The 26,530-nt window shown below is 39.0% G+C and overlaps 1 protein-coding gene across 2 annotated transcripts in view; it reads right to left on the bottom strand.

Annotated features, from left to right (window-relative positions):
- Positions 1 to 26,530, bottom strand: part of MPZL2 (myelin protein zero like 2) — an 88,993-nt gene that overhangs the window by 17,399 nt on the left and 45,064 nt on the right. Inside the window, exon 5 of one of the 2 annotated variants that reach the window (XM_053691292.1) lies at positions 15,983 to 16,045. The exons of the other annotated variant lie outside the window; for it this stretch is intronic. Coding sequence (XP_053547267.1) covers positions 15,994 to 16,045 — 52 coding nt within the window. The 3' untranslated portion in view covers positions 15,983 to 15,993. The remainder of the gene's footprint in view (positions 1 to 15,982; positions 16,046 to 26,530) is intronic. 2 annotated transcript variants of the gene reach the window in all.

Below are 26,530 nucleotides of genomic sequence, written 5' to 3'. Positions count from 1 at the left end.
CTTGCCTTACTCCATACAGAAGCCATATTGTATCCCGCGCTCCCGGCGAGGGGGAGAGCAGAGTATCGCACTGACAGTGATCCATTACCAGCCCAAAACATCAATGACCTAAAAGGATACGATTTGTGTTATATTATAGCCTCCCAAGCCCCTGGACAGCAGATTCAAACAACATATAGAATACTCAAGCACAGGATATACTAAAGCAAGGTGCTTGCTTAACAGGCTTGGTCTGGAAACATCTGAAGGCTACTACACAGAGCATAAGATAAACTTATACCTCCGTTGTTACCTTTCTCTGCAAACAAAAGCTCACCTTGAGGTTGATATCAGAAAGAGAGTGGGGGAGGAAGGGAACAAAGTGAACTGACATCTTTAATAAGTTATGTGCCCCCCACAGAGACACTTTCACTGCTTTATATAACCTGCTGAAGGACAAAAGGTATGCCTGGCAAAAGACAACAAAGAGAAGTCAAAAGTACTACAACTGGCACTCTAAACAAATATCTTAAACAGGCAGACTTGCTGACCCCTGAAGCGCCTGAGAAAAGGGAAAATAACCCACAAATTGATAACTCTCAACATAAAGACCCAATTATGCAGGCCCAACAGCTAATTACAAAAGAGGACTTACTGCACCTCTCTTCTAAGGAAGATATTAGGGATGCTGTACAAGAAATGCGAAATCTCTTTAATGAGCTTAGGAGGGACATCACAGCCTTAGACACAAGAGTCACGCAGGTAGAAGCAAAACAACAAGAACACACAGCCTCTGAAAAAGCCATTACCACAGAGATCCAAATTCAATCTGAAACAATTCAACAACTAAATGATAAAATCGAGGATCTTGACAACAGGGGGCGAAGGAACAATTTGCGCTTTAGAGGAATACCAGAATCCGTCCATCCCCCAGCCATAGACGGTTGCTTGCAGAGTCTGTTCCGCACGCTGAAGGAATCCCCCTCATCGCCAGATATTATCCTAGAACGCGCCCACAGAGCGCTTAGGGCGAAACCTCCACCTAAAGCCCCCCCCAGGGACATCATTGTCCGGTTCCTAAACTATAGGGACAAGGAAGAAATCCTCAAACAGGCACGTCTTAAACATCCCGTACACCATGCAGGGGTGGAGATACAAATTTTTTCTGACCTGTCACCAACCACCCTCCAGAAGAGAAGGGAACTAGGCCATATCACAGCCAAACTGCGGGCCCACAAAATACAATATCGATGGGGCTTTCCGGTATCAATAGTGGCCACTCACCAGAACAAAACAGCTGTATACCACCCAGGGATGGATGAAAGAACTTTTTACTCTGGACTATCTATTGATGGCGATCAACCTCAAAGACCCAACACACACCCCCAGGATCCCTCGACCTCACGTTCTAACATCTGATTTCAGAGACCATCTCCTCATGAAGGAGATTAATATCTCAATCTGAAAAGTCCACTGTTGTATCCTTTTGCACATTGTCACACTTTGCCGTGACATTAGTTACCTCATACTGGACAATATGCTACAAGGGTCATCCTGGGGAAGGCCTCCTCCGGGTGTACCTTCCTTAAAACAATTAGCTTAAAATGTTTAACCTGTTGAATAGAAAAGTTTTTAAAGTTACTGCAAATGATGGTTAAAAAAAAAAAAAAAAAAAAAAAAAAAAAAAAAAGAGTTATAATAATCTTTTGCCAATGTAAGTACTGGACATTTGTCCGTGCTCCTTCATGCCTGTCTAACATATATTTTTCTATCTCCTTCCTTCAATCACCCGAAATAAGAACTTGTTACCCTCTCATTACAAATTAGAAAACACCTTGGGACATCCTTTATACTCTCAAAACTAACCTGCTGTACATACTCATAACATACACCTGAAACTTTAGACTAACCCTCATCCCTACTCTCCTAAACTGACCTCCTTTTCGTCATTTACACAAGCACTCCCACTCTCTTTAATACCCTATACCTACCCCTACCTCCATCCCACCTCTTACCTATCTTTTACTCCAATGTTCCCCTCTCCCCCTTCACTCATTTATACCCTCTTACTTCTAACTTACCACGCTTGGCCCATTCCCCTCCCAAACTCCACTCTATTCTTTCCCCTCCACCAGTTCCCAACTAATTACATACCTTTTAACACCTCAATTCCACTCCCTCCCCCACTCTTACCTAACCCCCTTCTTTTCGTCACCTACTCTCTCTCTACAACTTCCCTTTACCACACCCCTCCCCCCCATTACCCCTTTCCATACACTCCCGCTACAAGTTCACATAATTTTATTTAGCTGCATGGATAGGCTCCACCGCACTGACCTAACATTGTTGACAGGGAATTAAGACACATCATCCTTTTTTTTTCGTATGAGCTTGAGGGTTACGACCCCGTTCACGACCCTATCTCTTTTCTTTATCTTGGTATCACTCACTTAGCAACTTAGTTGCTCAAAAAAGAATAATTCTTGTTTTATTTACTGAATTGTTACTGCATAAGACAGTAAACAGGATTGTACCTTCTCTTTCTTTAATGTCCTTTCTTTCTCTCAATTCTTGCTAAATCCCCTATTCCCCTTAATTTCCTCTTCTGAAAGCACTCAACTTTCTCTTTCTCTCCCCCTCCCTCATCCCACTCTCCTAGTCTGCTTCCCCTTCCTTAACCTCCCTTCCCCTACCCCCCCCTTTTTTTTTTTTTTTTTTTTTTTTTTTTTTTTCCCCCTATACAGAATGAATCATCAGCCAAGCAGACCCCGCTCACATGACCTGGTGATGACCACCATCAATGCCAAGGGCCTAAATAATGCAGGTAAAAGGTCTATAGCCTTCAGAGCGTTAAAAAACCTTCATAGTCATATCCTGTTCTTTCAGGAGACTCACTTCCGAAAAGGGAGAGAACCGAAATGGTTCAACTCTCAATACCCTACAGCTCATTTTGCCTCAGGGCTATCCAAAAAAGGCGGAGTGGGCATCCTAATACACCACTCCATACCTTTAAAGATCTCACATGTTGAAAAAGATCCAGAGGGGAGATATTTGATTATCACGGGACTCCTCTACGAACACCCCATAACATTAGCCACGATATACAGTCCAAACACAGAACAGCATACATTTATTACCAAAATTTCAAAACTTATCCTTGACCTTGCGAAGGGACCGGTGTTCCTCTCAGGAGACTTTAACATCCCGATGGATGTAACGCTAGACACATCAAACGGAGCATCGAGCACCCCATCTAAAATAATAAAATCTGTAAAAAACACAATTGCAAGCCTCCAGCTTCACGACATTTGGCGCACTCTGCACCCAACACTCAAAGATTTCACATATTTTTCGTCCCCCCACAATAAATATTCCCGCATAGATTATTTCTACACAGACTCCAATGGTATAGACATGATTAACGATTGTTATATAGGCCAAATATCTTGGTCAGATCACGCACCAGTCACATGCTCAGTCCAATGGCCAGACTTCCCCCCCACGACTTACATCTGGAAACTCGATGATTTTCTCTTAAATGACCCCACCATTATTGCAGAAATCCAAAAATCACTCGCTGACTATCTGACACATAATGATCCTAGACAAACTTCGACCACGAACGTATGGGAAGCGCATAAATGCGTAATTAGAGGGGAATTCCTCAAAATTAAAGCACGCATTAACAAACAAAACAGACTTAAACATACCAATCTTCTACAAACTATAACACAGCTGGAGGGTAAACACAAAAGCAACCCCTCAGACAAAGACACCAGAGAGGCTCTGGATGATGCTAGAGGGGCCCTTAGAACACTCCTTCTAGAAGCACATAACCGTAAAACTCTTAACATGAAACAAAAATATCATGAAGGCAGTAACAAACCCGGCAAACTGCTCGCCAGAGCGGTACGCAGGAAGCAGCTGAAAACATACATTCACTCCCTGCAGAACCCAGATGGAACCCTGATAAAAGGTAGCAAACAAATAGCAAACTCCTTTCACTCTTTCTATCAATCCTTATACAACATTAACCAACCCACAGACACCTCACATCTTTCTGCGGACATACGCACTAGGAGCCAACTGATAGATCAATACTTAAAGACATTGAAATTACCACAATTAGACTCTGAACAAAGAGACAAGCTGGATTCACACATCACTACAGATGAACTCCTACAGGCTATTAAAGACTTCCCAAGCGGGAAAAGCCCAGGCCCTGATGGCTTTTCTCTAAAATATTATAAGACATTTAAAGATACACTGGGACCCCTTATGCTCCAATTATTCAATGAACTAATAGAACACCCAACACTACCAGCAACAATGTTGAAAGCACATATCACTGTTCTGCCCAAACCGGGTAAACCACCGAACTCCCCATCAAACTTCAGGCCCATCTCCCTTCTGAATCTGGATATTAAAATCTTAGCCAAAATTCTTGCAAACCGCCTAAATAAATACCTCCCAACCCTAGTACACACCGACCAAGTGGGTTTTGTCCCGGGCCGCGAGGCCCGCGATAACACCACCAAGGTGACCCAAATAATTAATTACGCACAAGTCGAGGGGGTGCCGATAGCACTGTTCTCGACCGACGCGGAGAAGGCCTTCGACCGCGTCGATTGGCTTTTTCTGCGTCGAGTCTTGAAGGTCATGAATTTTGGAGAACCCTTCATCAACATGACCTTCGCACTCTATTCATCACCTAATGCTCAGATTAAAATAAATGGCACATTATCAAACACCTTTCCCATATCCAACGGCACACGTCAGGGATGTCCCCTGTCACCATTATTATTTGCCCTCACTATAGAAGCCCTAGCCCAAAAAGTACGCCTCAACCCTCTGATTGAGGGAGTCCGAATAGGAGACAACGAACATAAACAGGCACTATATGCCGACGATGTTCTCTACACCCTATCTAACATTGAAACATCGATACCTGAACTCCTCGGGGAACTGGAGGAATTTAGTAAGCTTTCTAACTTTCAGCTAAATTTATCAAAATCAGAGCTACTCAATGTTAATTCCCCCCCCGAAAAGATTCAATTCCTCACTATGAACTATAGGGTCCCGATCTCACCAGTCAGGTTAAAATACTTAGGCATATACCTAACAGCTTCCCCCGTAGACTTATTTAAAAATAACTATATTAATCTAAGAAATGAAATAATTAATGACCTTTCCTCATGGAGGAATAAATCACTATCTTGGCTGGGGAAGATAGGCCTCATCAAGATGAATGTTCTCCCGCGAATCCTATATGTCCTACAAACCCTCCCTATCCATCTGCCTAAGGATTACCTTACCAACCTTCAGAGAACATTAGAACAATTCATTTGGTCAGGAACAAAACCTAGAATACCTAAAAAGACACTCTACCTTCCCAGAGACAGAGGGGGCCTGGGCTTCCCAAATCTCACACTGTATAGAAGAGCTATTCATCTTCAAAGGGTGATAGAATGGGCCCACAACACACAACAAAAACAATGGGTCAGAATAGATGGTCAAATCCTTCAGCATAACAATGTTGCCTCTCTGGCATGGACCCCCACAGCCAAACGCCCCAAAAATATACACAGATTCCACTTGATTTCAGAAACTCTTTTAGAATGGGATAGAACCATAGCCTCCAGCACTCACATATCTACCTACTCATCTCCATTAATTCCAATCCTGGAAAACCCTGATATTCCCTACTTCACTCTGTGCAGACGCTTAATTGCACCATACAGCCTGAGACAAGGCTCTATTTATAACGCACTTGCCGACGGTAAACTCAGACCTCAAAGGGAAATGGCAGAATGCTATGGTGACATCTTCACATCATGGATGAGATATCACCAACTGTACCACTACCTAATGCACCACAAACATAAACACGATTTCTGTAGGGACCTCACCCCATATGAATCTCTCTGCTCAGCCCTAACACCACCCAAAAGGATTATCTCAAAAGTATATAAACTACTACTCACTCCACCCGATACACAGTTGCCGACATACACTAGAGCATGGAACAACGATTTACATAACATTATTGAGGAAGAAGAATGGCTGAAGTCATTCCGCATGGTCCAATGCTCCTCTGTCTCGGCGACTGTCCAAGAAATACAGCTCAAATTACTCACCAGATGGTACTACACACCATCAAGACTACACCGTCTCTTCCCATCGGTCACTGCGACCTGTTGGAGGGGTTGTGGAGAGACAGGCACACTGTTACACATTTGGTGGGCATGCCCCAATCTAACAAATTACTGGTCAACGGTTATCGAGACTATGTCAGAGAAACTAAACATACAAATACCAAACACACCTGAAACCCTCCTCTTCCTGCACCTCCCTGAACAAATGGAGAAGCAGAAAAGGGCGCTCCTCCTGATTATGCTTACAGGAGCAAAAAGGCTCATTCCCAGACTGTGGAAGTCTTCAGAGATACCATCTATCTCAGACTGGCGAAATGCAGTGGAGGAACTGCTTGTGCTAGAAAAACTGCATTACTCATTGAGCAAACAATTACCCTTCTATGACACAATGTTGTCTATGTGGAAATAAAAATGCCACATCTGCTATAGCTCTTAGACTCTGGATACACCCTCTGCCTCCCCAATTTTTTTTTTTTTTTTTTTTTTTTTTTTCTCTTCTCCCCTCCCCCACCCTCTCCTTTCCTCACCTTCTGCTTCCTTTTCTTTCCTCACCTTCCGCCTCTAGACTGACTCTCTTTCTAAACCTGATGAACATACTATTTTGCTGAATAATATTTAACTGTACTTAAATGTTAATATATGGTTTTTATGTTCAAATATATATAATTTAATGTTGAAAACTCAAGCTAAATACTGACGAAGAGCTTGCAAGCATGCAAAAGGACAATTATTGTTAAAGTCTGCTGAAAGAGGGAGATAACAATCCGGCCTAGTCTGGGCCCTCCATGGACTTTTACTTTATTTTTATACATTTTTTTTTTTTTTTTCTCCTCATACTAAACCAAGGACAATTCGAATTTAATTTCTCCTTCTCTCTAGACTGAATGCTTGTTACTGTCGAGCTCCTTGTTTTTGTAATACTGTTCCTTTCATTTCAATAAAGCTTGTTAAAAAAAAAAAAAAAAAAAAAAGTAAATGATGGGCACTTTCATTGATAAAAAATCATTGTAGACAGTACTAGACGCTAAAATATATAAATAATCACCTTTCATTTTGCTATATATTCCGCCGTTCCTCCGTCCGTAACACAGTCTATTTCTGTGTAAAATTATGAATCGCGCTGTAGCCAATTGTAAATTATTTTGATCAATCATTACTTTTTTATTACAAATATTGTTGAGAATTTAGCTTAATTTTTCAATCACTTTAATGCCCCTTTAACAGTGGGGTTGTAGTCTGGCTATATAACAGGCAAATTATTTTTTATCTTTTAACTGCCAAACAAGCAAATATTTTATAATTCTATGAATATAGAAAGGTCCAAATTGAAATGTGCACGGGTGAAATAGAGTCATTTTAGCAATAATGGTTCTAGTAAAAGTTAAAACTGTTTTTCAACAGCATACGCACATATGCTGCGAGGGTCCGTGCACTAATAAACAATTTCTCAGGCAGTCAGCATGAGACAAATTATGCATCACATATGCAATACACACCATTGCCAAATCTCTGAGCAGTTATGGTGTTTGAGTATTGGTGCATGCGCCCTCACAGCATATGTATGTATCCCGCTGAAAAACGATAATAACTGTTACTAGAACCATTTTTGCTAAAGGTAGTATATTGCAAAAAAGCGACAGAATACATAAAGAAAGTATATTGCAAAAATAATGTGACTACACATAATTTAAACATTTTATATTACAATCGTATACTGTTTAAATATATATTTTTTGCAGAACTGAATTTAAAGGGACAAATGCAAAATTAAAATGCTCTGTGTAGAACATATTATTGTACTGTTGCTTGCATATAATTAGGTGTTTAAAGGGACAAGTTTAAACAACATTCCAATGTATTTCCATTATCTTATTTGCTTCAAGAGAACAACACAAATTAGATAATAGATAATTAGATAATTGCAAATTTGTTTGAATTCATAAGCTTTATCTAAATCATAAAATAAAAATTAGGTTTTATGTCCCTTTATAGGGACAGGAAACCCACATTTTTTTTCTTTCATGATTCAGATAGACCATACCATTTTAAACAGCTTTCCGATTTACTTCTACTATCTAATTAGCTTCATTATTTAGATATACTTTGTTGAAAGACATAGTTAGGTAAGCTCAGCAGCCACTAATCAGCAAATAGCACACAGTGCTGAGGCTACCTAGCTATGCTTTTCAACAAAGGATACCTACATAATGTAGCAAATTGGATAATATAAATAAATTGGAAAGTTGTTGAAAATGGTATGGTCTATCTGAATCATGAAAGAAAAAAATGTGGGTTTCCTGTCCTTTTAAGCACTGCAAAGGGGTAATACACATAGATAAAATCAGCTCCAGTATAGCAATGTATACTTTTGGAACCTAGCTGAATACATCTGGTGAGCCAATGACAAGAGATATGTGTGTAGCCACCAATCATATGCTAGCACCCAGTAGTGCATTGCTGCTGAGACTATCTAGGTATGCTTTTCTACAAAGAATATCATAAAAAGAAGCAAACTAGATAGAGGAAATAAATGGTAAAGTTGTTAAAAATGTTGCAGGGACTAAACATATAGTTCTATCCAAATAGCAATGAAATAATAAGACACAAACATATTGAGCCATTTTCTTTATGCACTTTCATGTTGAAAAATAAAGTGCTGAGGAGTCGGACATAGCTGTGCATGATCTCTGCAGCACCATCTAGTGGCTGATGGAGAGTTGCAGCTTCTTACCTTTGGCATTGCTGATCATTTTCTAAACAGCAAAGGTTCATTTTGAACCCCACATTTTTTCTTTCACGATTCAGATAGAGCATACAATTTTAAACAGCTTTCCAAATGACTTATTTTATCAAATTTGCTTTGTTTTCCTGGTATCCTTTGTTGAAGGTGCAGCAATTCTCTATTACAAGCTTGCTGAGCACATTAGGTGAGCTAAATGAGACATATGTGTGCAGCCACCAATCAGCACCTACCTAGATCAGCATTTTTAACAAAGAATACCAAGAAAATAAACACATTAGATAATAGATGTAAATTTTAAAGTTTTGTTTTGTTTTTATCACATGCTGTATCTCCGGTGTTTTCAAACTTTTCATCAGGCCTCCCTAACATCCCAGATTTTCAGGATTACCCTGACTGAGAATGGCTTAAAGGGACAGTCTAGTCAAAATTAAACTTACATGATTTAGATAAGGTATGTCATTTTAAACAACTTTCCAATTTACTTTTATCACCAATTTTCTTTGTTCTCTTAGTATTCTTTGTTGAAAGCTAAACCTAGGTAGGCTCATATGCTAATTTCTAAGCCCTTAAAGGCCGCCTCTTATCTCAGGGCATTTTGTCAGTTTTTCACAGCTAGAGGGCGTTACTTCATTTGTGCCATATAGATAACATTGTGCTCACGCATGTGTAGTTACCTAGGAGTGAGCACTTATTCGGTAAAATGCAAGTCTGTCAAAAGAACTAAATTAAGGGGGCAGGCTGCAGAGGATTAGATACAAGGTAATCACAGAGGTAAAAAAGTATAATAATATAACTGCAACTCTGGGGAATGAGTAATAAAGGGATTATCTATTTTTTAAACAATAAAAACTCTGGATTAGACTGTCCCTTTAATAACCATGTTTACTAATCAGCTGATTATTTCACCTATGCTCCAGCAAGGGTTGCCACCTTGGCCAAGTTTTCCTGGACACTTACGAGTTACACATGCTGCAGGGTGTGCAGGAGGGGACATGATTAGTGCTGTCCAGGTACGCAGTGCATCTTGCCCTTTGCACGCCCTGCAGCATGTGTAACTCGTAAGTGTCCAGGAAAACTTGGCCATGGTGGCAACTCTAGCTGCAGTTCAGGTATCATTATCCCCTGGTCTATCTGAATTATGAAAATGTCATTTTTACATCACTATCCCTTTAAATAACTGCAATACACTTCTGAGCAGCAATACATGAAATAAATGGTGAGGTGCAAGGGGTTACAGAGAGTAGTATAAGGTGTATGTGTTAGTAAAAGCTTAGATATTACAGAGTCAGAACTCTCATTTAAAAGTAACACTTGTTTTTTATGCCTTGCTACAGGGGCACCCTAAAGGGACTGTAAGCTTAAGAGTCCAGCTGTTTGTTGATCACCTTCTCAAGAGCTGACTACAACAGTGCAACTCTTGTCAGGACCCTCTACCCATTTGATCCCTATAACTGTTTTGTTGTACTCCCCCTTTGTTTATAGCGCTGCGGAATCTGTTGGCGCTCTACAAATAACCGATAATAATAATAATATTATGGAATAATTGGCGTTTAGCAGAGACATAATGTTTCTGGAGTGATAGAGAGATTATAGAGCCTTATGAGATTATGGAGAGTTCACTTATGTTTATAGATAGAACTATGTGATGTGATGTGATGAAGTCTATGGTCTGTTGGATTTTGAAAATCTGGTGGAAGAAAGAGAACCAAGAAGGGATAAAACTGGCAATTCTTATTTCTTAGTCAAAACCCCTTCTGAGTCTCAGACCGGCAGCAGTAATGATAGCTGTCACTAGCAGACACTGAGGATCAGCCAAGGATCAAATGACTGAATGTGTAGAATAGGGATATAGGGTTTTGATACAAGGAGGAGCCTATTTATTTTATTATAGTTACAGGCATACCTCGCAGATATTACGGGCTTGGTTCCAAACCACCTCAATAAAGTGATTCAATAAAGTTTTCTTCGGTTTCCGAGTGCATATAAGAGTTATGTTTACACTATACTGTAGTCTATTAAGTGTGTAATATCATTATGTCTAAAACAAACAATGTACATACCTTAAGTAAAAAAATACTTTTTTTTGGTAAAAAAAAAATGCTAACCATCATCCGAAACTTCAGCGAGTATTAAAGGGATACTATACCCAAATTTTTTCTTTCATGATTCAGATAGAGCATGCAATTTTATTTTTCTTCATTCTCTTGGTATCTTTATTTGAAAAGCAGGAATTTAAGCCTAGGAGCTGGCCCATTTTTGGTTTAACATCTGGGTAGCGCTTGCTGATTGGTGTCTAAATGGAGCCAAATCACCCCGGGTGGTGCACCGTGCAACTATTAAAATTACAGTGAGGAGAACACTGACTGTATGTATGTATGTATGTATGGATAGATAGATTTATATATGTGTGTGTATATATATATATATATATATATATATATATATATATATATATATATGTAGGAAAATGGTGCCAATAGACTTGTTCAACACAGGGTTGCCAGAAATCTTCAATTAGTAAAAAATGAAATATGTGTAAAGTACAATAAAACAAGGCATGCTTCTTGCTTTATCTTTTCCCCACACCTCTGTGTTTTTCGTATCTAACAGGACTTTATACCCATCAAGGTATTTTCACAAGTATCTGCTTTTGTTTACGTCTATTCTACTTATGTTAATTATTATTAGTGTTTTCTCCTCAATGTTTACCTATTTCATTGTAAATGATCACCACTGGCGACTGCCTTTAAATGGACTGAATGTTCACCCATATATCCCCAAGAATTCACAGCAATTATGGTAGCCATCGTGTGGACTGCAGTTCCTCCTTGTACCATACAATAGAAAATGTCAAATCTTCTTTCAATCCTTATTAATATTGCCAGTGATTGTATACTTAAATTTAAAAATGTATAAATAAAAAAACGAGGTATGACTGTATATGTAATCATGCTGGGCAGAGATAGAACTAAAGATAAAGGACGGGGCACATTCATAAAGGGAAGTGCCATCATTGGCCCTTTAATAGGGCATGAGTCAGTTTGTGTAAGTGTATACATTTATAATGTGTTTATCAGCAGGCATGGCTGCCAGCAATATATGTGATCTGAAAGTGTCATTGTGCATGTGTTATGTTCTTTTGGTTTCCATTGGCCTTTTATAATGATGTATTTGAATGCAGAGGTGGCTGGAGGGTGTTGGGTAGGGAAGTTTAGGCCAGTCTTGTTCCCAGACTGAATAATAAAAAGCTGTCAGTCTTATCGCCATATGTAAACTAAACACCCATTTAGTCACCCTCCTCAACATATATGCCCCGAACATAAAACAAGTAAAATTTCTTAGAACTCTCCTCAAGTCAGCAGCAACAATTAAACAAGGAGACCTAATACTCGGAGGAGACTTTAACCTAATCTGGGACATACAAATAGAAAGAATGGGACCCCCACTCTCTAGGAATGACAGGGCGATTCACTCTCTATCGTTAGCCTTCCAATCACTAATAGCACAATATGAATTATACGACATATGGCGCGCCCTGCACCCGCAAGATAAGGAATTTACCTTCTATTCCTCCCCACACAAATCACACACACGAATAGACTACTTCTGGACGCTATTCATTCCATATCTATCACCCCAATTTCTTGGTCCGATCATGACTCACTTCACCTACATATAGGCCCACATGTTAATCCACCCCCCCTTACATGGCGCCTGCAGGACTGGACTGTCACAGACACTCTCCTCAAAACAGCCCTTCAGAACAAAATTCTAAACTACATTGCCCTTAATGACAATAACCAGACCACAGCTCAAAACCTTTGGGCCGCCCTGAAGGCAGTAGTGAGGGGCCACCTTATGCAGTTTGAGTTTGAAGCTCGTTCAAAAAGTAAGGCTACCTTATCCTCTCTGAATATCCAGCTTGACCACCTAAAAGCGGATCTCTCTTATACATATTCTCCCATTATAAATGACGAAATAACCAAAACATCGAAACAAATCCAAGCCCTTGAACTTAAAAAAACCCAAACCATGTTAGAGAAATTTAAAAAGATCTATTATCATTTAGGTAATAAAGCTTCCAGTCTTTTAGCCACCAAACACAAGAACCGAACAGCCCAAGCCAGAATAATGTCCATACAATCCCTATCGGGAATACACGTCTCTGCTCCAGCTGACATTGGAAATACCTTTAGACAATACTATTTAAACTTATACAATATTGAGGCCAACTTAGAAGCTCCGTCCTGCCCCGTGGGATATATCTCTGAGTACCTTAAATCCCTGTCTGTCCCTTCGCTGACTCCAGAGGATGCTTCTTCCCTCACGACCCCAATCACGACGGAGGAAATATCGAAAATTATCCGAAACCTAAAACTAGGGAAAGCCCCTGGCCCGGATGGCTTTACAGCCAGGTTCTATAAAGCCTTTCATCCCCAGATAGCTCCCATCCTCTGCAGATTTTTCCAGGAGATATTCTCAGGAGCTTCCTTCACTGCAGAATTCCTGGAAGCTGTGATAATCACAATCTTAAATCCTGGTAAACCCCCTGATCTATGCAGTAGCTACCGGCCTATCTCATTAATTAACCTCGATACAAAAATATACGCCAAACTTTTGGCCAATAGGGTCACAAAAATCATCTCCCCTCTCATAGCAAACGACCAAGTCGGATTTATTCCAAATAGAGAAGGCACAGACGCGTCCAGGCGGATACTGGATGTCCTCCACGTAGCGGACCGAGGAGGTGCTCCCTTCCTGGCCCTGTCACTCGATGCTGAAAAAGCATTTGACAGGGTCAGGTGGGAGTTCTTCTTGGAAACTATGAATACTTTCACCCAAAGAATCCCTCCCAGCAGTTTTCACGATCCTGAAAAAGTTTGGTACCTTGAGCTTTTATAAGCTCAATGTGGCCAAAACAGAAGCCCTCCCTATAAACATCCCTACTAATGTCCTTGCCTCCCTTCGGTCGACATACCACTTCTAATGGAAATTTACGTCTCTCAAGATTTTAGGAGTCCACCTTAGCCCAGATCCTGCCGACACTATAGCTCAGAATTATTCAGATAGGCTTCTAGAATTCAAAAGACTCCTCGAGTCATGGGGGTTTTGGGAAATCTCCTGGACAGGTCGCATTGCCACGATAAAGATGTCTCCTCTCCCCAAGATCACATATCTCCTAAGATCCATTCCATATAATATCCCTAGAGCACTCCTTAACAGATTCCAAAGTTTAATTACCTCCTACGTGTGGAAAGACCGTAGGCCTAGAACGTCGGGACGCACACTTGAAAAAACGATCTTGCAAGGAGGCTTAGCTGTACCAAAAATAATTTCATACTATAACGCCGCTAGACTGTCGCACATTCTCCGCTGGAATGACCCTGAAAGACAACTTAATTGGTATACCTTAGAGTCCTCACTGCTGCCTTCCTGCATAATCCTTACTGATCTCCTATGGATCCCCACTCATCACAGACGATCCATTGATAATCTACACCCCGTTTTTAAACAAGCACTACAATTTTGGGACCAGATTAGACACGACCCAGACATCTCCCCCCACCCTTCCCCCATGCTGACAATCTCCGCTGCACTTTACTGCCTCCCAGACTCTCACTATGACCTATGGCCACAGCTGCGAACACTTCAGGTATCAGACTTCTATGAAGGCGATGAATGGCTTTCGCACCCTGCAATATGCGCTAAATTCCAACTCCCACCTAGACTGCATTTTGAAGGATTCCGTCTAAGCACCCGTTTACGCACGTGGGGAAACCCCAAACAGACATTACACCCTATGACTGTCTGGGAGAGGGCATGGCAGGGAGCCCATAGCCTCAGACATCTCTTATCCTTCCACTACAGTCTACTCACCAACCCGAACCCCCCCCCACAAAATATCACAACACCATGCGTGGGAAAAAGAAATAGGGTTCACTGTCACTCTAGATGTCTGGCATGCCAGAATCAAGACAACCAAAAAGCTCCTTCATTGTGCCACCCTTTGCTATACTATAAGGTCCTAGTTCGCTGGCACCTCGTCCCAACTACATTACATAAGATATACCAATCACAATCTCCTGAGTGTTGGAGAAAATGCAAAACTCATGGTACCCAGCTACACATCTGGTGGTCTTGCCCAGTAATCCAGCCGCTATGGAAGAAAATATATACGCTTATCCAATCACTTGGCTTCATTCCCCCATTCACTCCTGAAGTAGCCCTCCTACACATGCAGATGCCCAATCTTACCCCCTCCGGAGAAGCCCTCACAATCTATGTCCTTATGGCCACAAAACTAGCCCTAGCAAGGGCTTGGAAAAAGGAGGAACCCCCAGCTCTCTCCCAGATAATCTCCATTGTACACTATATTGGTCAAATGGAGCAGTACTCGTACAAAGTACTTGATAAGACTGACTGCTTTCACGAAATCTGGTTCCCATGGATTACAAAATTCCCAAATTGGACCACAAACCTGTAGACCCCACCTCAGAACGTCCCCCCACCTTCCTCTTCCCCCCCCCCTTCCCCCCCTTTTTTTTTTTTCTTTTTACCCCTCCCTCGCTCCCCCCCCTCCCCCCTATCGCGCTCACCTCTCATAAACCCCGTCTTTATATCTTCTAACAATATATGAGCACAAATTCTATTACATTGCTAATAACAGACACAGTAGTCAAACGCACATCCATTATAGATCACTTTCAGAAAAGAGACCCTATTTATGCCTTTTTCTATCTTTCATTGCCTATCCATGTATGTACAAACATTTTGTCTATATAACATCCCAATTTGTGTTCCATCCATACTTATTTATGGCTCCAGATTACTTTACCCTAAGGCATTGTTGTTATATATAAATTTGTCTCAATAAAAAACTTTTGTTTGAAAAAAGCTGTCAGTCTTATCCTGGAAAACTAACACAAAAACCAACCACATTATTTTTATTTCTGAACCTAAATTCCTATGTCTTTAAATGTTAGGTCATAAACCTGCAATATGGCAATTGTCACCATTTTCAGGAGCTGCCATTTCCAATGTGAGGGAGTAATTTCTAATATATCCCAATGAACTCTTCTCTGTTTTGTGTTGGCGCTATACTGACCTGTGGGCGTGTCACACGGTGCCCTCTGTTATGTCTTGTGGCTTCTCTGTTAACTTTTCTGTACTGTGAGAGAAATTAGGGACAGTCAGAGGAAATTAGAAAAAAACAGACCCTCTGCATGTTAAGTATTAGTCTCTTTCATTAAAAGGACATGAAAGTAAAAAAATATATACTATATGTGTGTGTGCTCACTCTTCTTGTAATGTAACTCTAAAATTTATATTCCTACAGTGTTACCTGTAGGGTTCAGAATCATTCTACACAATGATACTGTGTCATCAGGGCAGGACCTCACCTAATGTCACAGTATATGAGATAAGATAAACCATATCTATGAGGCTTTTTTAAGGGTATGTACCTTATTTCCAAAACATTAAAATATTTTGCAATATTCGCTTATTGTTGATAAATATTAGGAATATTTTAAAAAAATATATACTTTAATGTACCTTTTAAAAACAACAAAATGGGGAATAAGGAAGTACACATGGCTCTCACATCCATAGCAAAACATGACATACCAAATAGTACAGCACACCCAAAATAGATCTAATTAACATTAATATATATATATATATATATATATATATATATATATATATATATATATATATATATATATATATATATATATATATATATATATATATATATATATATATATATATATATATATATATATATATGTGTGTGTGTGTGTGTGTGTTAATCACTTCACTTTAAAGGGACAGTTTACTCCAAAATTTTTATTGTTTAAAAAGATAGATAATCCCTTTATTACCCATTCCCCAGTTTTGCATAACAAACACAGTTATATTAATATACTTTTTACCTTGTATCTAAGTCTCTTCTGACAGCCCCCTTATCACATGGCTATTATCTATTGACTTGCATTTTAGCCAATTAGTGCTGTGTCCTGCACAACTCCACTGGAGAGAGCACAATGTTATCTTTATGGCCCACATGGATTAACACTCTTCTGTTGTGAAAAGCTAATAAAAAAGCATGTGATAAGAGGCTGTCTGTAGTGGCTTAGAAACAGGCAGAAATTTAGAGGTTTAAATGTTATAAAGTATATTAATATAACAGTGTTGGGTCTGCAAAGTTGTGAATGGGTAGTAAAGGCGTTATCTTTTTAAAAAAAATAACATTTTTGGTGAAGACTGTCCCTTTAAGTCTAAACTGAAAGCAATCAACACCTAGATTTTTGAACAACAATCATATCATAAAATGATTTATGAAAAGAGGAAGAGCATACGCTCAAGTTTACTATTGGTTAATGACAAAATAATCCATTAAGAAATGAGTAACTGTCCAAACAAGTTCCAGTGTGCCTCTCCTTCCAGTTACCCGGCAGGCATCACCTGATTTCACGTGGGTGTGCAGGAAAATAACAATGTGAAACATCTGAAACACTAGTAGCTGATTATTTAAATGTTCATCAAGACAAGCAAAGCCAGACTTCTTTTGTCATTCACTCGTACTTAGGGTTGTCAGATGTCATCCACAAAAATACTGGACTATCTGTAATTGACTGGGCACAACGATAGGTGAGGGTCACACAGTGCTCCACCTAAAAGCTCTACCTTAGCTCCATTATTGAGCAGTCATTTTACCCTTTGGCTGCCAGTATCATACAAACTGTTAATGTTACCTCTTTGGCTGCCAGTAACATGTAAATAGAAGTGAGTTGACCCCCTTGACTGCATCCCACTTATTTCTGCTGGATGCCTAATATATTTTACTAACATTCTAAGACTCAACAGCCTTACTCCCAACTATATTTCCTTTCATCTCCAAATATTCCTCGACTCGTCCTCTTTGATCAACCTCTGACCTACGTCTCTCCACTCCTATAATCTCTACGTTCCTCTCCCGCTCCCAAGACTTCTCACTTGTGCTTTTTCTGGAACTCTCTACCCCACTCCATAAGACTGTCTCCAACCTTGTATAGCTTCAGACTCTTTGAAAACCCACTTATTCAGAGAGGTTTACCATCTCTCCTCTGTTTTTTATCCGAACCAAAATAATTATTGAGCTGCCTTGACTCACTGCTGCAACTACAATACATGTGAAAAGCTACCCCAAACCTTATGTCTCCGCGCCCATAACCTGTAGACTGTAAGCTCTCCGGAGAAGGCCCTCTTCCTGCTGTACTAGATTTTAGTCTGTCATGTTTTTGTATGAGATCTCAAATCCTTGTCATTCTATACCCCTATCTCTGTACCCAGCATTATGGAGGTTTTCTGTGCTATACAAATAAATGATAATAATAATTATTAAGGATTATATTTCTTCCAATTATTACATCATATTAATAAATCTAGTATTACTGCCCAGATTCTCCCTTAGGCAAAGAAAAATCACATAAAGCAAATAAAATGGTATATTGATTTCTAATAGATGGTTTTTAACCAATATTCAACACTGGCCAAAAACTGCATGAATTTTGGACATTCAAAAAAGTAATGCAGTACATCTTCCCTAGGAAATTACATTTACACAGCAACACTGCCTACCTTTTGCCCACTTGAACAACCTGATTGTGTTGTGATTCATGCCAGGGTGCCGATTAATTTGCTTTTTCAACCCTTTTAAAGCTAGACTTGACCACATGGGCATTTACCTCCACTAGCCCTGTTACCATTATTTACAATATTACCCATTTCTAGGATCCCTTCCTCATTAAAGGACCAGTAAACACAGTAGATTTGCATAATCAACAAATGCAAGATAACAAGACAATGCAATAGCACTTTGTCTGAACTTCAAATGAGTAGTAGATTTCTTTCTGACAAATTTAAAAGTTATGTCTATTTCCACTCCCCCTGTACCATGTGAGAACCATCAGTCAATCACAAATGCATACACGTACCATGTGACAGCCATCAGCCAATTGCATACACGTACCATGTGACAGCCATCAGCCAATTACAAATGCATACACGTTTTATTCTGTGACTTCTTCCACATGCACAGTAGGAGCTGGTGACTCAAAACGTTTAAATATAAAAAAAGACTGTGCACATTTTGTTAATGGAAGTAAATTGGAAAGTTGTTTAAAATTGCTGCTCTATCTGAATAATGAAAGTTTAATTTTGACTTGAGTGTCCCTTTTAAAGGGTTATAAAAACCCACATTTTTCCCTTTCATGATTCAGATAGAGCAGCAATTTTAACCAACTTTCTAATTTACTTCTATTATCAAGTTTTTATTTGTTCTCTTGGTATCTTTATTTGAAAAGCCACAAATGGGTTAGCTCCTAAGCTTACATTCCTGCATTTTAAAAAATAAAGATACCAAGAGTAGAGGATGAATTGATAATAGGAGTAAATTAGAAAGTTGCTTAAAGGGAAGGTAAACGTTGATGAATGAAAGCCCGTTTTTTAAAAAAATACTATTAAAAACAGGGACACTTTCATTGATCAAAGTTTAGAAAGCAGCCATTTGATTAAAAACTTACCTTTGTTCTTCTCACAGCCAGAGCAGCTTCCCCCCACACGGAGATCCTCTCTTCACATGTCATCAATGACTAATCCAGCTTCCTCCAATCACGGCTTTCCTCCCAGGGTGGGTAGGCATTGCCTGAGGCCATGCCGTGATTGGAGGAAGCCGGATTAGTCATTGATGACGTGTGAAGAGAGGATCTCCGGGTGGGGGAAGCTGCTCTGGCTGTGGGGGGAAAAAAAAAAAAAAAAAGGTACGTTTTTAACCAAAACGGCTGCTTTCTAAACTTTGATGAATGAAAGTGCCCCTGTTTTTACTAGTATTTAAAAAAAACTGGCTTTCATTCATCAAAGTTTACCTTCACTTTAAAATTGCTTGCTCTATCTGAATCATGAAATACAAATCTGGGGTTAATTATCCCTTTAATAATACTTCTATAAAAGAAGGTTAAAGAGTAATTCTAACCTTTATAGCTTGCAAATAAGTGTACTAGTGACTGCTAGTTCCACACTTGGGGCGCGATCCGATATACGGCGCAGGTTTCGGCGCAAGCGAGGGAACCCGCGCCGCCCGTAATTTCACCTCACACATCGGGGTATTACATATACCCTGCCGGCAGTTCCTAAAGTGCCATAAGTCGGATAAACTAGCGATGTCCAGAAATAAGCGTAACTACAAATTTCTGGAGTCGCTAGTGACTTACGGCACTTTAGAAACTGCCGGCGCCTAAGAAAAGTAACAAAAATTTTAAATCTCCCGTAACTGTCTAACACGCCTCCCAAAAATAAGCCCGACACGTATACCCCTATATCCGCAATCCCCCCTCTAACTCCTAATAAGAAATGTATTAACCCCTAGACCGACAACCCCCCACAACACAATAAGCCTAATTATTAACCCCTAAACCGCCATAGCTCACACCGCAAGTAATAACTAAATTTATTAACCCCTAAACCGCCATAGCCCACACCGCAAGTAATAACTAAATTATTAACCCCTAAACCGCCATAGCCCACACCGCAATAAACCTATTCTAGTATTAACCCCTAAACCGCCATAGCCCACATAGCCTATTAAATCTATTAACCCCTAATCTGCCACCGCCAACATCGCCGCCACTATAATAAAGTTATTAACCCCTAAACCTAAGTCTAACCCTAACACCCCCTAACTTAATTATTATTTAAATAAATCTAAATAATATTACTATTATTAACTAAATTATTCCTATTTAAAACTAAATACTTACCTATAAAATAAACCCTAAGATAGCTACAATATAACAGTTACATTGTAGCTATTTTAGGATTTATTTTTATTTTACAGGCAACTTTGTATTTATTTTATAGCTATTAAATAGTTAATAACTATTTAATAGCTACCTAGTTAAAATAATTACAAATTTACCTGTAAAATAAAACCTAACCTAAGTTACAATTACACCTAACACTACACTATCATTAAATTAATTAAATAAATTAACTACAATTACCTAAAATTAAATACAATTAAATAAAATAAACTATAGTACAAACCCCCCCCCCACTAAATTACAAAAAAAATTACAAGAAGTTTAAACTAATTACACCTAATCTAAGCCCCCTAATAAAATAAAAAAGCCCCCCAAAATAATAAAATGCCCTACCCTATACTAAATTACAAATAGCCCTTAAAAGGGCTTTTTGCGGGGCATTGCCCCAAAGTAATCAGCTCTTTTACCTGTAAAAAAAGAAATACACCCCCCCAACATTACAACCCACCACCCACACACCCCTACTCTAAAACCCACCCAGTACCCCCTTAATAAAACCTAACACTACCCCCTTGAAGATCACCCTACCTTGAGCCATCTTCACCCAGCCGGGCACAAGTGGTCATCCGATCGGGGCAGAAGAGAACATCCGGACCGGCAGAAGTCTTCATCCAAGCGGCATCTTCTATCTTCTTCCATCCGACGAGGAGCGGCTCCATCTTGAAGACATCCGGCGCGGAGCATCCTTCCTGGCCGACGGACTAATGACGAATGACGGTTCCTTTAAATTACGTCATCCAAGATGGCGTCACTCGAATTCCGATTGGCTGATAGGATTCTATCAGCCAATCAGAATTAAGGTAGAAAAAATCCGATTGGCTGATTTAATCAGCCAATCGGATTGAAGTTCAATCCGATTGGCTGATTGGATCAGACAATAGGATTGACCTCACATTCTATTGGCTGATCCAATCGGATTGAACTTCAATCCGATTGGCTGATTAAATCAGCCAATCAGATTTTTCCTACCTTAATTCCTATTGGCTGATAGAATCCTATCAGCCAATCGGAATTCGAGGGACGCCATCTTGGATGACGTCATTTAAAGGAACCGTCATTCGTCGAGTAGTCGTCGTGCTGGAAGGATGCTCCGCGTCGGATGTCTTCAAGATGGACCCGCTCCGCTCCAGATGGAAGAAGATAGAAGATGCCGCCTGGATGAAGACGTCTGCCGGTCCGGATGTCCTCTTCTGCCCGGATCGGATGACCACTTGTGCCCGGCTGGGTGAAGACGGCTCAAGGTAGGGTGATCTTCAAGGGGGTAGTGTTAGGTTTTATTAAGGGGGGATTGGGTGGGTTTTAGAGTAGGGGTGTATGGGTGGTGGGTTGTAATGTTGGAGGGGTGTATTTGTTATTTAGTATAGGGTAGGGCATTTTATTATTTTGAGGGGCTTTTTTTATTTTATTAGGGGGCTTAGATTAGGTGTAATTAGTTTAAACTTCTTGTAATTTTTTTTATTTTCTGTAATTTAGTGGGGTTTTTTGTACTATAGTTTATTTAATTGTATTTAATTTTAGGTAATTGTAGTTAATTAATTTAATGATAGTGTAGTGTTAGGTGTAATTGTAACTTAGGTTATGTTTTATTTTACAGGTAAATTTGTAATTATTTTAACTAGGTAGCTATTAAATAGTTATTAACTATTTAATAGCTATTGTACCTAGTTAAAATAAATACAAAGTTGCCTGTAAAATAAAAATAAATCCTAAAATAGCTACAATGTAATTATTAATGTAATTATTAATTATATTGTAGCTATCTTAGGGTTTATTTTATAGGTATTTAGTTTTAAATATGAATAATTTAGTTAATAATAGTAATATTATTTAGATTTATTTATTTAAATAATATTTAAGTTAGGAGGTGTTAGGGTTAGGGTTAGACTTAGGTTTAGGGGTTAATAACTTTATTATAGTGGCGGCGGCAGATTAGGGGTAATAGATTTAATAGGCTATGGCGGTTTAGGGGTTAATACTAGAATAGGTTTATTGCGGTGTGGGCTATGGCGGTTTAGGGGTTAATACACTTTATTAGTTTTTGCGGTAGGGGATTGCGGTTAACAGGTAGATAGACATTGCGCATGCGTTAGGTGTTAGGTTTTTTTTTGCAGGCATGTTAGGGAGTTACGGTGCTCCCATACTCAGCGCAAGGCTTGCTACGGCTGCCTTTTATGGCGAGGTGAAAATGGAGTAAGATTTCTCCATTTTCGCCAAGTAAGGCCTTGCGCTGGATATTGGATACTGACTTACGACGCAGTCCCATGTTAGCTTATGGGAGTAAAAATTGTGAGCGACGGGTGAAATATACATGCCGCATTTATATGCAGCGCTGTATATAGGATACCAAAAACGCGCAAAAAACGGCTTTTGCGGGCGACGCTCTATATGTAATGGAGGCCCTGACCTTTACAAGATCAAAGGATTGTTGCATATTATTCACAGCTATGATATAATTTTGCAACGTTTCACTATATCAATCTATTCAAACACATTATAACCTTGTATTATTGACTTCTGTTTTGAAGGGATATAATCAACCCTGAAAACGCCATGTGTGCTTCTCAGTTTTGAATATCGGCTTTTATTTATTTTTTCAATGTTTTGCAATATAATTTATTAGCAAATAAAGTTCTAGTAAAAGTTATTTCTGTGCATATGTGCATATGCTGTGCATGCCCAGTGTACCCACATTCAAACCTTGAACCTGCACAAAAAGTTGGTGGTGGTTTGAATAAGTAAGCACTGACATAATACATGCCACTGCCAGGTGCACTGGGTATGCAGCATATGATATAGTGATAACTTTTACTAGAATCATTTTTTCTAATAAAAGTTTATTAAAATTAAATAAATAAAATCTTAGGTTACACTCTTTAACCTCTAGGATACTTAAGTCTCAAGTACAAGGCATCATTTAAAATTAGAATACAATACTATAAATATATTAATGTAAACCTCAAATCAGTTAGGTCTAGCTGATCGTGGGATGCGTATTTACCTTCTCCGACACATATAGCTAGAAAGGGTTTAATTAATATCAAGCCTTGACCTCACAAATTAGAGATAACTAGGTGTCACAATTTATCTAAGACTCACCATTACCTTTAATGATCCTAGAGTTCTGCCCTCTCCTCCTAGATGTCCAGGTCATTAGACCATCAATTATATTATATTTTATTAACAACCTCAAAGGATCCCCTCTGCATGCCCCTTACCTTGCTGGACACCCATGGTAAGACATTGATATGCTGGGCTTCAGGTCATAGAAACATATAATTTGACGGTAGATAAGAACCAAAAAGGCCCATCAAGTCTACCCATATTACATGTTACTTTTTCCTTAGGATAGCCTTATGCATGTCCCAGGCGTTTTTAAATTCCTTTACAGTCTTTGTGTTTACCACCTCAAAGGGAAGTTCATTCCATGAATCCACCACCCTTTCTGTAAAAAAATGCTTCCTTAAATTTCTCCTGAATCTGCTACCCTCTAACTTTAGATTGTGACCCCTTGTTTGGGCATTTATTTTTTGTGGAAAATGCTTTCAGCTTCTATTTTATTAAGTCCCTTCATATATTTGAAGGTTTCTATCATGTGACCTCTTTCCCTTCTATCCTCTAAACTAAAATACAAAATGATGTCCCAGAAACCGGTAAGTATAAAAAGTTCCAATCACTGCAGTGAACAAGTGCTTGGTAAGCACGAAACATGTCTGCTGCATGAGGAGCACAGCTTCTGTCCCTCTTGATGTGTTTTATCTTGGTCAGTTTGTGCTGTTGCTATTGATGGACTGAACCGCTTGCTGTTTTTATATACCTACTAATAAAGATTGGAACTTTTTATACTTACCGGTTTCTGGGACATCATTTTGTATTTTGGATCATTTGCTTCTTTGCGTATGGGACGGATGCGCTGCAGTTCCTTTGCCGGTTTCTGTGATTTGACGTCATCCCCACTCTCCTGTGTGCCGAAAACCGGAAGTACTGCCTTATGTGGTGAGGGAGGAAAGAGCGCACTGCTGGTTTGTTTGTTTGCTATCCTCTAAACTATACATATTTAGATCATAGAGTCTTTCTTTGTACATTTTATATTTTAGACCATGTATCATTTTAGTAGCCCTCCTTTGGACGGCTTCTATTTTTTTTTATATCTTTCTGAAGATATGGTCTCCAGAACTGTACACAGTATTCCAGATTTGATCCAACTTATGATCTGTAAAGTGGCATTAGAACCTTGCTATTTCTTCGACTAATACTTCTTCCAATGCAACCAAGTATTCGACTGGCCTTACTAGCTGCACTACTGCATTGTGTACCAAATATGAAATAATCTGAAATAATAATTCCCAAGTCCCTTTAGTTACAGTCAGTAATGTACCATTGATACTATAATTGGCCTTAGGATTTTTGGATTCTATATGAATAATTTTGCTCTTGGTAATATTAAATTTCAGATCCCATTTATTTGACCAGTCCTCTAGTTTTTTTAATATCACTGTTCATTTGATCGACCCCTCCTGGAACATCATTCTGTTACAAATTTTTGTATCATCAGCAAACAAGCAAACCTTCCCCTTAAAGTGCTGGTAAACTTTAAATAATCAAATGCCATAAATGTAATCTTTGCCATTAAAAAAAGTATATGTGTTTTTTAAATCCACCTGCTGATGGGTTAAATTAGTGCATATAGTAATTCTTATATTACAATGTTATGCTGGCCCACATGGATGAATTCCTTTTTTTTTTATGACAATTCCAGTGAACATCCAATCAACATGTGTGTCAGTTGACAATCTTGAAGTCCAGCCCCTTTAAAGCCCATAGAAAGCCTATGTAGAGAGTGGATGTGACTGCTCTATACATCACAGCCCAGCCAAAAGAGGAAGTGAAGGGGGGCGGAGGAACAGACAATACCAATTAAGATTATAAACCTTTTTATTAAAAAATATATATACACTTTAAAAAAATAATTATGTGATTTTACTTGCAAACTAATATATGTTTTATTGCAACATTCTTATAGTCTAATATTTACCATCACTTTAACATTCCTGCTTTTTCAAATAAAGATACCAAGAGAACGAATAAAATTTGATAATAGGAATAAATTAGAAAGATGCTTAAAATTGCCTGCTCTGTTTGAATCATGAAAGAAAAAAATTGGGTTTACTATCCCTTTAAGCCCACATCTAATTTCACTTTATGAACATGTTAAACAAAACAGACACAAGAACTGACCCTTGGGGAACACCACTAGCAATTGATGCCTCATTTTAATGTACTCCATTAATTGAAACCCTCTGTCGTCTATCTTTAAGCCAGCATTCTACCCACTTAACAATCTTAGCATCTGCTCCAAGGCAATACCTTTTGTAAATAAGTTTGTTGTATGGGACTGGGTCAAATGCTTTGCTAAAGTCTAGATATGCAACATCTACGGCTCTCTGGTCTATTAATTTAGTTACATGGTCAAAGAAATCAATTAGATTAGTCTGACATGATCTTCCAGCAGGGAAACCATGCTGTACTTTGTCTTCTAAGTTGTCTGAAGGAAAGACACAAGTCATTCCTTTAAAAGAGTTTCCATTTATTTCCCTACAATTGAGTTCAAACTGACTGGCCTATAGTTAGCAGAAACTTCCCTACTACCCTTTTTTATGAAGAGGGACTACATTGGCAATTTTCCAGTCTTTTGGAACAACTCCTGTTAGAAGTGACTGATTAAATAAATACACTAATGGAGTAGCTATCACGGATCAAAGTTCTCTTAGAACCCTTGGATGAATATTATC

This window comes from Bombina bombina, chromosome 8 (genome assembly GCF_027579735.1).
Source record: "Bombina bombina isolate aBomBom1 chromosome 8, aBomBom1.pri, whole genome shotgun sequence".
In the NCBI taxonomy this organism is placed as follows: Eukaryota; Metazoa; Chordata; class Amphibia; order Anura; family Bombinatoridae; genus Bombina; species Bombina bombina.
This window is presented reverse-complemented; position numbering and strand designations above follow the sequence as displayed.